Source organism: Aedes aegypti, chromosome 2 (genome assembly GCF_002204515.2).
Source record: "Aedes aegypti strain LVP_AGWG chromosome 2, AaegL5.0 Primary Assembly, whole genome shotgun sequence".
Taxonomy (NCBI): Eukaryota; Metazoa; Arthropoda; class Insecta; order Diptera; family Culicidae; genus Aedes; species Aedes aegypti.
This window is the reverse complement of record NC_035108.1, coordinates 23,964,914-23,978,397: the sequence shown is the minus strand read 5'-3', so window position 1 is coordinate 23,978,397 and position 13,484 is coordinate 23,964,914. Positions and strand designations below refer to the sequence as shown.

At 39.8% G+C, this 13,484-nt stretch overlaps 1 protein-coding gene across 1 annotated transcript in view; it reads left to right on the top strand.

Annotated features, from left to right (window-relative positions):
* Positions 1–8,214, top strand: part of LOC5579031 — an 83,773-nt gene extending 75,559 nt beyond the window's left edge. Inside the window, exons 7-10 of the mRNA XM_001664160.2 lie at positions 6,397–6,622; positions 6,682–6,856; positions 6,945–7,087; positions 7,418–8,214. Coding sequence (XP_001664210.1) covers positions 6,397–6,622; positions 6,682–6,856; positions 6,945–7,087; positions 7,418–7,657 — 784 coding nt within the window. The 3' untranslated portion in view covers positions 7,658–8,214. The remainder of the gene's footprint in view (positions 1–6,396; positions 6,623–6,681; positions 6,857–6,944; positions 7,088–7,417) is intronic.
* Positions 8,215–13,484: the final 5,270 nt, after the last annotated feature.

Here is a 13,484-nt window from a genome sequence, read left to right as displayed (position 1 = left end):
TAGAAGGTTTAAAGTCTTTTCATTACACTTCACACGTATTTTCCGGAATCTATTTGATTTTTCAACAAAAATTTAATTTTTTTTCGGTACGGTGTCTAATACATCAAAAATGGGGGTGAGATTGGGTCAACCAAGAACGACAGTAAATGAAATTGCAAGTCCACTTTTTTGACATTTTACGGTGCCGGTAGTTCTCTTTTTCATTAAGATGTGTTTATTCTTTCTAAATACAGCATCTCTGAAACATCAAACTAGTCTACTTGAGGATTCCGTACATTGAATAACAATGCAACGCATTTTGACAACTTCTCAATCCAGCAACTGTGTTTCGTGAGCAGCAACATCGTAAAATTTTATCAAATGGATTGTTTGTTTTTATTTTAATTATTTATCAGTGTTTTCATATTATATAAACATCTCCTGGAAGTACAAATGAGTTGGAACACTGAAATATTGCGATTATGACGTCAACATCTGCCTGAAATGTATTGATCATGGAATGTCGCTCCGAAATTTAACTATTTGCCAAGAATTAAAATAATCACTGTTTCAGTACACCTTTGGGGAAACTGAATAGGCTTTATGGCAATGGGGATGAGACTTTGAAGTCAATTCGAAGGAAAAAAATAGAAAATTTATGTTAACTTGACGATGAATGTTGTGTTTACATTTTTTTTTCTCATAGCTCTTCAATTTTTTGGAATAATCGTTCTTTTAAGTGGGTTTATTATACTTGTGAAACATCTTAGATATCTTTTCGTCTTGTTTGCATCGTATTTCATCAATATTCTTCAGCTGTAAATGGTTTTGCAACCATATTATCAAAAACAAGTTATTTCAATTACAGTGACCCAATGTCACCCCCTCTATGGGGTGAGATTGGGTCATTTTTCATTCACTTGTGGTGCCGCTGTGAATAAATATTTTTCTTTAATGTTTTGAATAGTTGTTAATACACCATCAAAGTACATACACACCAAATTTGAAGTTTATTGGAGTTAAATTGCGATAGTTATTCAATAAAAAATTCGTACACATCCCTTTTTGACCCATTGTCACCCCCAACGACGGTATTCCTTTTTGTATGCTCTCCCGAACAGGCGGGTGCGAACGATCTCACACCAAGTTTGTTCGCGAGTGCCAGATTTGTTTTGCGATGGTTTACCCTCGTGACGAGTTGCTTCGTGGTGCGACCGGCTTTAGGACATTTGGTCGAAAGTACATTTGGTCGAATGGCTTTAGAACAATTAATCGAAAGAGTATTTTGTAGTGGTTGATTCAGAAATTGTTTGGTTCAACAGATATAAAACCAAGAAAGAATTACGCAGAACGGTGAGCGGATCTTATGTTTTTTTTTTTGGGCAAACAGACTTTTTATCAGCGATCAATAACGATTCTACCTACGTTTTACATCGCGGTTACAGTCTATGTAGAATAAATTATTCTTGTCAATGTTTTTATGCTTCAGATGATGGGACGTTTAATTTTAATCAATTTGTAAAGTTCAAAAGTATTGATTTCAAATTATGTAGAATTGTTTTTTCCACGTTTATCGTAATATTTGTGTGTTTTTAGTGTTCTGAAAGCGTTCTGTATTGAATGCCCAAATTTGGAAATATCAGTTGAATTTATTATTCCTTTAAAATATCGTCATTCTTCGGAAAAATGTCTCTTAAATATTTCTTTTGCTCAGTTATTGAAATTACAAGCATTATTAAATTTATTTTTCTTTCAAAATGTCATCGTCCTTTATGTATAACTGATGATCATTATCCAATGACAGCATTCAATGTGAGAACTCAGAACCTTCATTACAATGTACGAACGTGGGCTCCAATTTAGAATGCAAAAATCATACCTGATACAATTGGGCATAGAACAACTTGGTCACTTCGGACTGTCTGCATATGCACTTTTATACGAAAGAATATGGACCAATTTTGATGGCCATGGCTTTTAAAGAAAGCTTTTGACAAAGTACATCACTAAATTCGCCTGAAGTATACGTTTTCCAGCTAAATCACATACCTTGGGCAAATGTGTGGATTTGATGACAGTGTCGATGTCATCGATCGATAAAAAGTAATTAATTTCATCGAGAATAATCAAACAAAAAAGTGTGTTTATCCTGTGTATCGCGTGAAGTGAGACTGGTGACTCATTTCAATTTAATAATTTGTTTTCAATTTGACTTGATTCTTCTGACTTGCAGAATAAGCCTGAATTTAGAAAAAAAACATAAAATAACGTCAACAACGTACGTGGGCTTGAAGTTTGTTCAAGAGATAGCAGTACACCAATGCAGATTTCTTGCATACTATCACGTTGTTATAGCACATGCTACCTTCAGCAATAGCACGTTTAGGGTCGCCAGGTCCTCTTCCACTGTGTACAGCCAGCGTATTCGTGGTCTTCCCCGAAGCCGCCGATCTCTACCTGGTTCCCTGCTGAATATTATTTTCGCAATTCTTTCTTCTGACATTCGCACTAAGTGACCAGCCCACTGAAGTCTGCCGTATTTTACACGCTTGATAATATTCGCATCTTTGTACACTTGATACAGCTCGTGATTCATGCGTCTGCGCCACACACCATTTTCGAGTTTCCCACCGAGTATTGTCCGCAGCACTTTACGCTCGAAAACACCGAGAGCTTTCCGGTCTGACTCTTTCAACGTCCACGCTTCGTGCCCGTAGAGAGCCACCGGAAAAATCAATGTTTTATACAGGGCGAATTTTGTTTCCGTTTGCAAGCTGTGGGACCTAAGCTGGTTACGTAGTCCGTAAATGGTCCTATTCACAGCCGCCACACGTCTTTTCACTTCGCGGGAAACGTCGTTGTCACATGTCACAAGTGTTCCAACAAATTCTTCAACAATTTCAAACACATCCCCATCAAACACTACCTCAGCACCTACACCACCATGCCTGACTCTATCTCTACCTGCAACCATGTACTTCGTTTTGGTAGAATTAATGATCAGGCCTATCCTTGCTATCTCCCTCTTCAGAGGCCACTGACCTGCGATCGATTCCAATTAGGTCTATATCGTCCGCAAAGCCAAGGAGCATGTGCGACCTTGTGATAATAGTGCCATTTCTCTGCACGCCAGATCTCCCAATAGCACCCTCGAGTGCAATGTTGAGCAGTAAATTCGAAAGTGCGTCTCCCTGCTTCAATCCGTCTAACGTCACGAACAAGGTTGGCACCTCGTCTGCGATCCGAACACTTGATTTCGAACCATCCAGCGTAGCACGTATCAGCCCAATTAGTTTCGCCGGAAAACCATTTTCAGACATTATCTGCCACAGCTCATTTCTTTTCACTGAGTCGTACGCCGCCTTGAAATCAATAAACAGATGGTGAGTCTGCAAGTTATACTCCCGGAATTTGTCTAGGATCATTCGCAAGCTAAACATCTGGTCCGTTGTTGAACGGCCCTCACCAGCTTGGTATTCGCCGACGAAGGACTCCTGTCTGTTAAACAGGCTGCGCGACAGAATTTTGTACGCCGAATTCAGCAGGGTAATTCCTCTGTAATTGGCACACTCCAGTCTGTGCCCTTTCTTGTATATAGGGCGGATGAGGCCATCCAACCAGCCGGTGGGCAATTCTTCGTCCTCCCATACCTTCAGAAGTACTCGGTGGATCGACTGGTAAAGCTGCTCGCTTCCGTGCTTGAAAAGCTCGACCGATAGCTTTTTTAACCTCTCCTATGGTCGGTGGGTCCACAGCTTGATCGTCGTCATCTATGTTCATCCTGTTACTCGCTACATTTCCATTTCCACCGTTCAACAATTGCTGAAAGTGCTCCTTCCACCTGACAGCCACCGCCGTTTCATCGGTCAGCAAATTCCCTTCTCGATCATCGCACATGGCGTGCACTGGTACGATATTGTGCCGCGCACCATTGACCGTTGCATAGAATCTCCGCATATCATTCCGGATCATGCTTTCTTGAGCGTCAGCTACCACACTTTCTTCGTGCTGCCTTTTCTTTCTGCGGTGGATTCGCTTTTCTTCGGCTCTCGCTGCCCTGTACTGCTCTCTGTTCTGTCGGGTACCGGCCACAAGCATACGGCTTCTGGCGAAATTCTTCATGTATGTCACTCTCTGGCACTCTTCATCGAACCAGTCGTTTCGTCTTCGTCGTTGATCAGTGCCGATCACTTCCCGCGCCGTTGTTGTCACAGCTTCGTGGATAGGGTCCCACAGGCTGTCGACGTCTCCAGCAACGTTGATTCTTATCAACTGCTCGTCTAGTTGCTGACGGTATTGCGCAGCTACCCCATCAGTCGACAAGCGTTGTATTTTGAACTCGTGACGCTGGATAACCGCGCCCGAATTTTAGCCACAAGGAGATAATGATTCGAGTCGATATTAGGGCCTCGGAAGGTCCTGACATCCATGCCATTTGAGAAATGTCGCCCATCAACCAGCACGTGGTCTATTTGGGAGCAGGCATCGCCACTCGGGTGTCGCCAGGTGTGTATGCGGATATTCTTTCGTGCGAAGTAGGTACCGCTGATTGCCATCCCTCACTGTGGTACTGCTGATTGCCACAATCACTTTGTATAAATGTCGAAATTTCAATCTGTAAAATCATCAGAAAAAAAACCCTGTTAGACTCAATTTTAAACTAAATTCCCTTTCGATCAAATGTCATATTAGCTTAAGCAAATAAATTATTTTCGACCAAATTCAACGAAATGTCCATTTGACCAAATGTCATAGATTCGATGCGACCATTTGCACCACTGGTGTTCGTGAATTTGTTCGCGCTCTGCCCAAGTAACCACTGACCCTCTAATTCACCTTTTTGGTCTTATAGGACTATTATACGTCTAATAATGCCATATATTAGACGTATAAGACGTAAGCTATGTTATAGCACTATATTAGCACGCAGAGTGAATTACAGTATTATTTCTTACTTGGGTGGTTCGGTATTGGGAGTATATTTTCCAAAACAGTTTTTGGATAAAGATCAATTAGGCGATTCATAGCTTGACATAAATTATACTTACAAATTGTATAGATAAAACTTGCAAAGCATCACTCACTCGGTGAGTCTCGTTAGATAAATGTACAACTCGTGCTGAAAAAATCATCATTTTGCATCTTGTTGCATAAATAACTATTTTATGATTCAGCTGCTTATTACCTAGCTTTGTGTAGCCCACATTTTATTATTTTCATAAATTGACGTCAAAAACGAAATGGCCACCAAAGACATTTTTTATGGAGAATGTCGGTCCCCAAGGAACTTCGAAATATCTTTAAAGACAGATCACAGATATTGACATAGATTCTTAAACTAGAGGAGTTTGTTGAGAACTTGTGAAAAAAATGGTGCAAAAATATCGAGAAACACAAAAAAATATCAAGGGTTGAATATTTATATTGCGGTAAAAAATAAAGCTGTCCCCTTGTTGAGGGGATGGGAATCAAACCCATGCCGATTCGCTTATTAAGCAAACGTGTAGCCAACTAAGCCACGTTGCTCCCCATTACATTAGCATTTTGCAAGTGCACATTTTCGAAGATTGTTCATAGTCCCAAACAGTTGTGAGAGTCATGTCTCCTTCTCGTTCATTAGCCAAAGACAGAGATTTGGTACTAATCTCTTACTGTAAAATAAGATTGATGCACCATCCAACAATCGAGCTGTCCTGTCCAGACAGAACATATCATTCAAGGAATTGAAGAAGTTGATAATACGGACACCTTTAGACACCAAGCTTTAGAGATCTAAACATGCTTTCATAGGAATCACACCATATTGAAGTTGTTAGCTGGTCGTAGGATTCATCTGGCCTTTTTATATGAAAAATGGGCCTAAGATTGAACTTATGATGTCTAAAAGAATATTTTCTTTATTTATTTTTATCTTAGCACCAAATGAATATAGGCTCAACATTCAATACGGAATCAGCGCGATATTTAGCGAAATTCCGTTTTTAATCGATAAATTTCAGTGAAATTTTTACAATGTAGCGAAATGAAATAAATAAAAAAAACAAACACACCTCATTCGATTCCACGAAATTCTGTAAAATTTCGTCTCGAAAGGCAGTCGACGGAGTCATTTGAAATATCGGGTACTCTTATCAACCGTTACTTGTTTAGTTTGCCCTCCTGAAATTACTGTCCGTATGAGATTTTGCTCTTTCGGCTTTTCATACATACAACTTGTTCGAGCGTTTGTCCCTAAACCTTTTATCATTCGACAAACAATGCAGCCAAACGGTGCACCTGAAGTTGAGATCCTTGCTCCCAATCTTAAACATTTTGTTTGAAATACTATCAATTTTTTGATTGTGTCCCGTGATGGAAATTTTGAATTAAGACACCACTTTAATCGCAATCATTTTCCTTCTTCCAACCTTCACACAGAAACGCCAAGCTGGGGAAATCGATCTACGTCCTGTTCGCGGCGGGAACTTTCGTATTCAACATGGCCATTACGATGATGTACCACTTTGTCCCGTCGTACGATGTGCTGTACAACACTGGCAGTGCCCTGTACGTGGCTCCTTGGGCGCGCATGTCTCCCTACGTGGTGGGCGTGTACTTTGGGTGGCTCCTGGCAGCGGCCCGTGGCAAGCTGCAAATTACTGAGGTAGGTCCTGCCGTTAATCACTTTGGTCCGAGTAGTTATTCGTCATTTTTTCCGAACAGAAACAATACCGCAAGTACTGGATCCTGGCCTGCCTAGCAGTATTCATCAGTATGCATTCGACCTTCAAGCGCAATTTCCCGTACCCGTTGGCTTCGACCGTCATGGTAATGGTTCGGCTATTCGTGGCTTGGGCTGCCTGCTGGACCATTATTGCCACCTCGACCGGTTATTCGAGTAAGTATGATCGTTTTGGGATGTTGATTCCGATCTCTGAAACGGCGGGTAATTAGACTTTGGACTAATTTTCCTTTCCATTTCACAGATATAGTGACCCGATTCTTATCATCGAAATTCTTCATCCACACCAACAAGTTGACTTACGGAATCTACCTGCTGAACCCGCTGATCATCACCACCGTGTTCGGGCTCTCCGATGGAAGTGCCAATGCTGATCCCATCCCAACGGTAATTGATATCTCAGTTTCTCATATTCTTTTTTATAGGGCAAAGTGCTTCAAAATGAGCACATGGAGTGAAATAGCTCAGTTTAATAATATTTACAGTACTCAACGGGTAAAAAACACAGACCCGACAATACGTATCTCAACTCGGAGCCAAAATTGAATATCTCTGATCTCTTCAGTGTTGAGTACTTCAGTTTGCATTTTGAACCATCTTACCCTACCTCCAGTTAGAGCCGTTCACGGTTGAAGCCTCTTAATATCGTCACGATAATTTCATCACCATTCTCACAAACTTTACCGTTGTCTTTTCTCGCCTTTCCGTTCCAAATAGCTGGTGATGGCCGTCGGGGTCACCGTGCTGTCCTACGTAGCAGCCCTGGCGTTCACGGTGCTGTTCGAAATCCCGTACTGCACGATATCGAGTGAAATTCTGAAACTGAAGAAGAAACCCAGCTCGACGACCCCTCCGCTGTCCCCTTCACCATCGACGGCCACGATTGGAGCGAAGTTCGTGGAGGATTCCATAGAGTCGACTTTGATCGGTAAGGACGAGAGCAAGAAGATCGATTGATGAGCAAACACGAACGGAAGCAGAATAGCACACTTTCGGGATTTCCGGATAATTAAGGAAATTCGGTTTTCCACCGGTTAATGTGATACACGAGGAGTGAAATGACGCAACGATGAAAGATGGACAAAAAAATCTCTTGTTTTTAGCTAAGCTTACAATACCACCGGATTTCGCACTGATCTACTGATGGGAGGGAAGACATTAAAAATGATAGGATTTTTTAAGTGGGAATTTTCGAGAAGATTTTTTAACCTGTAATTGTTTTTTTAAGGACTGCTTAGCATTATTTATTTGTATTGTTAATCGTTGGCAAGGCATTACTTTTTCCACTTTATTTAATTAGTGCTCGCATAGCTAATGATTGTATGTTCCTGGAAAGTAGTATCGAAATCATGAAAACAAAAACCTGTATTTAAGTAACCTCTATTGAAGAAGTGAATATACACTTCTGTTGAACAAAAGTGAAATAAAGTAAGTGAAAATGCCAAAGCTCACCGTGACAACACGAAACAGGTTGTCATGAATGAAGCTGCATTTTTATGTGTAAATAGTCTAAAGACCGTCGATTTTTATCAATCCGAACTCCCAACTCTCAACGAATCTAAAATTCGTGGGTAAGTTATCAATCATCGCATTTTTTTTTTCGCTTTCATGATTTGCCAATTCATTTTCATCTCCTTCTCTTTTGACCTGCTTGGTGATGTCAATCGATGCCGATGTTGGATCTAATCAAACGTTTAGCGCTGTGTAGAATACGGCAGAGATGCGGAGGAGAATGATGGGATGAGAAAACAAATAAAAAATGATCTCACATGAGTTTTGGAAAATAGGTACACGACTTCTTACACAACAGTTTTGATCGAACACGCGACATGCTGTCTGTCGAGATTCGGCGAATGCCGAAACGAGAGAGACTGAGGGAACGCTCAGAAGATTTTTTTTTTATTTTTGCTTAAAGATAGATATTACACAACATACCATAATTGTTTATTAGATTTTCTCTTAGATATTCTAACAGAGCACCGCATTTAATTATCTGTTACTTTGAACAGTCAATCTTAATACATTAAAAAAAATCGAAACTTTTTATTTTGAAAAGTAATAATTTCTATTCTATATAGGGAATGTGAACCAGTTATGGCTATAATGGTTCCCTATTTGGCAATATGTGTTTTCTCGAAAACTTTCATAATTTGAATATTTTTGAATGTTTTAACACTACTAAAACACAGAATGATTAAAAATTTGATAAGAATCAAATTATCATGTATGGCAAAATAGGGAAGCATTATGTCCATAACTGGTACACCTACCCTATATGAATATTAAGGCGGCTCATATAGCCGTAGCGGTAAACGTACAGCTGTTCAACAAGACCAAGCTGAAGGTCGGGGGTTCGAATCCCACCACAAAATGGTAAAACGGCAAAGAAAGCTCTCAGTTAATAGTTGTGGAAGTTACTCATAAGAACACTAAGCAGAGAAACATCTTAATGCGAACGTTATTTCAAGAAAAAGATTATCTTGAGGTCAAAGCTTCCGTGCTTGAAGGGCGACATATTCTCTTAGATTTGTAAAAATAGTTTAATTTAGGCATCGACCCACATATTGAATTATGCCTCATAAGTTTCCCACGTATCCAACGGTTCATTTTATTTAAAATTAATTATTTTTAAATTACCACTGCCGACAAGCCCAACAGACATCATATACAATTGCAAGGTGAAGCTGTTCTGTGGGTTTTCTCTCATCAAGGATCCACCGATTTGTTTTTTTTTTGGAGACTAAAATCGCCAGTAAAAGGCGAGATATCGTGAGAATCTACAACCTTTTGGGGTCACGCCTCCAAGTGACCGCCTTCAATCAATCCCGATCAATTCAACGTTCCATTACTGCTGCAATTATCCAAGCAGTCCGCAGGAGTTCGCAGCCAACATTACTCCATGGGTGATACATTCAGAGCATTTTGCAACTCCGCTCTGTCATGCACTTCAGCCATGAAGGGTCCCGCCGTATTGTTGTTAGAGCTGGACATTCACTCGTTCGCACTTGTCCGCATTACAATTAGTGATTGCTGTTGGTTTTGTGGTGCAGTGCAAAAAATGAACGATTGACTGACTGCACTTCAACTTCAATCACTCGCTAACAAGCACGGCGATTTAACCCTTTCAGGACGGATGGATCATATTGACCTAGCTTCTGCATTTGACAGTATAACCACATATAGGAAACGACTGTGCTGGAGGTTATGTTTTTGGGGTTTTCGGCTTTCAGTCTCTAGGGATCATAAACGGATTTCCGTTCTACACCTGACGTTTCGGTCACATTTATTGTGCCTTTTTCGAAGGATCTACAAATGAACAATTAGTACGAAGCATAAAACATTAACATAAACACAATCTTACAGACAACGATCACTCCGTTCACTCGTTTCATGTATGTCTTAAACATAATTGTACGTTGGACCATAACTATAACGAAACACATGATAATAGGGTATCAGTTTGTGAAGGAGGTGTTAAGAAACTCACGTGTTTCGAGTTCCCTTCTTCTACGCTCGTTTTATATCTACCGGTTGAATTTTGGTGTACCTCCTACGATAATTCACTACCGTCACTTTCGCGCCAGATATCAATTTCATGTGTGTGTCGTTGGTTATAGCTATAATACTATTGTGTGTTATCTCTTTCTGTTGTTCTACGTGTTGTGTGTTGTATCGTTTTGGCAGTGTGTAACACACCAGCGTACGTGCCGCTCAAGTTATCGGTATCGGTACGCTTGTTGACAGTGTGTGGTGTGTTCAAGATATGGTATGACTCTAATACGGCTAAATTTTGTTTCTTGCTAGTGGAATCTAATATTTGTACCCTGTCTAGTAGAAATTGGTGGTTGTTGGTGATGCAATGATCCAGTAGTGCTGTTCTCTCCCGTAGCCTTTCCATCTCGTAGTCCGTCACGTCCTTCCCTGCTTCTCGCAATTCAATCATACCAGGAGTGAAGGACAAGGAGATCAACCAACGATCAAACGTGATATATAAAATACCATGCGGAGACTTGAAGCAAGCTATGTAGGTATGACATCATGCCGACTGAAAGATCGGGTGTCCGGCCACCGATCGACAATCAACAAAGTTAGAGAATTGCGAGAAGCAGGGAAGGACGCGACGGACTACGAGATGGAAAGGCTACGGGAGAGAACAGCACTACTGGATCATTGCATCACCAACAACCACCAATTTCTACTAGACAGGGTACAAATATTGGATTCCACTAGCAAGAAACAAAATTTAGCCATATTAGAGTCATGTCACATCTTGAACACACCACACACTGTCAACAAGCGTACCGATACCGATAACTTGAGCGGCACGTACGCTGGTGTGTTACACACTGCCAAAACGATACAACACACGACACGTAGAACAATAGAAAGAGATAACACACAGTAGTATTATAGCTATTATGACACACACACATGAAATTGATATCTGGTGCGAAAGTGACGGTAGTGAATTATCGTAGGAGGTACACCAAAATTCAACCGGTAGATTTAAAACGAAGAAGGGAACTCGAAACACGTGAGTTTCTTAACACCTCCTTCACAAACTGATACCCTATTATCATGTGTTTCGTTATAGTTATGGTCCGACGTACAATTATGTTTAAGGCATACATGAAACGAGTGAACGGAGTGATCGTTGTCTGTAAGATTGTGTTTATGTTAATGTTTTATGCTTCGTACTAATTGTTCATTTGTAAATCCTTCGAAAAAGGCGCAATAAATGTGACCGAAACGTCAGGTGTAGAACGGAAATCCGTTTATGATCCCTAGAGACTGAAAGCCGAAAACCCCAAAAACATAACCACATATATTTCACTATGATCAATAAAGATGCACGTCCAATCGTGTTGTGTGAGCTAAGTTGCGTCATAATTGATTCACTCATTTGTATATGAGATGTTCAAAGGCCGGAAGTTGAAATCGAATGATCTAGATCCATCCAGATCACAGTTATGATTTCTGAACCTATGCTGAGCAAAATCAATAAGAGCTGCCATGGTTTTCTGAACATGTTCCAATAGTCTATTTGAGTCTAATGTAGTGTATATTTATTTCAATAATATTGTATATTAGATGTTCTAGGTTCACCATATCTTCCGAGTGTTCAGGTTACATGATCTACCAAGCGTCTCACAGTTTTTCTTTTTCACAGTATCTATCCAACCATGTTGTGTGAGTTTATGTGCAGCATTTCCAATCCATGTTCTTCTATACTTGATACTCTATGATCTATGGATCATTTGGCAGCTCTGATCGTTTCATCAACTAAAATAATTAGTGTGTAAGTGTGTCACGATAATTATTAATATGCAATCAGAGCCGAAAATTATCTATGTAATCATGATATATTCTTATTGATTCCAGATGTTTCAAATTAGTTTGATCTATGCGAATCTAGTGTAAGCGTTTAATTTAACTTGATTACATATTCTATGTTTACAATATAACCCCAGACTTCTGGTCAAATGATCTGCTTTATCCACCAGGAGTTTGGTAACGTCCCAAGTTATGGTTCACACTTAATTAAGAATGCCAAATCTTAATTTGAACGAAAATTAGCACCGCCGAATAGTCGGTAACAAAATACAACAGCGCGACGACTGAAGTGTTCAGATGCACCTCTGATTCAAGTAGGATAAGGTAAAATTTTGTTAGGTGCCTTAATGAAGTTTGGAATATTCCCTTTAGCGGTGTAATTTTTCATGAAAAATAACATCCATTCCGACTTATACTTCATCAAAACCAATCCCATATCTTTTTTTCAGATGTTTTAGAAAATTTGAAATTGATTGATTGACTCTTTATTAAGGGGAAATTCAGCCCGAGGCTGGTTCATCCGCGAATTTGCAATTGCTTTGATAAAAAATCTTTGTTTTTCCGATGCTTCGATTGAAATATGGGTTTTCAAAGAAAAGGCTTATACACTATAACCTCAATTTACGAACTAGATCGGGGGTGCGTAAATTGAGTTGGTGCGTAAATTGAATCAGTGCGTAAAACGAGGGAGCTCAGTTCGTAAAACGAGGTTTTGCCGTTTGGAGTCTACTTGTATGAAATTAATATATATTATTTAGAAAAAATATGCTCTTTTAGCACCATTAACATATTATTAATACATTGGGTTCTAAATCAGGCTAGAATGTGTGCAGTTAAGGTCTTCCAAGAACTCTTTGGAGTTTGGGCATATGATTCTACATGAGTTAACGGAGATCAATTTATAATTTCTTTGTAGAAGAATGTGTCACATTACTGAACCCTAGAAGATTGTTATATTTTTAAAAAGCGTTTGTATTGTCAGATCCAAGTATTGGTAATTAAGTGAGTACAACAGGTTTTCTAGTTCATCCACAAACTTCCTGGAATATATACCTGCCAGTACATTGGCATATTTAGCGATCCTTTGATGTTTTTTTTGATATGGCACAGGCCCTTATCAATTCATAGTATTAAATGAGTATTTTTATAATTTGTGCCGATGTCCTAGGTCCACCAAGGACTCCATTGGATATAGGCCTTGGGTTCTACGACCGTAATAAGAGATTAGAGCTTAGTTTTCAATTACTCCACAGGCCCCTAACCATTGAGGTGAGTGAACGTTGTATTGTTATAATATGTGTGGATGTCCTAGGTCCTCCAAGGACTCCATTGAATATAGGCCTTGGGATCTACGACCGTAATAAGAGATTAGAGGTTAGTTTTCAATTACTCCACAGGCCCCTAACCATTCATGTAAGTGAACGGTGTATTGTAATAATTTGTGCCGATG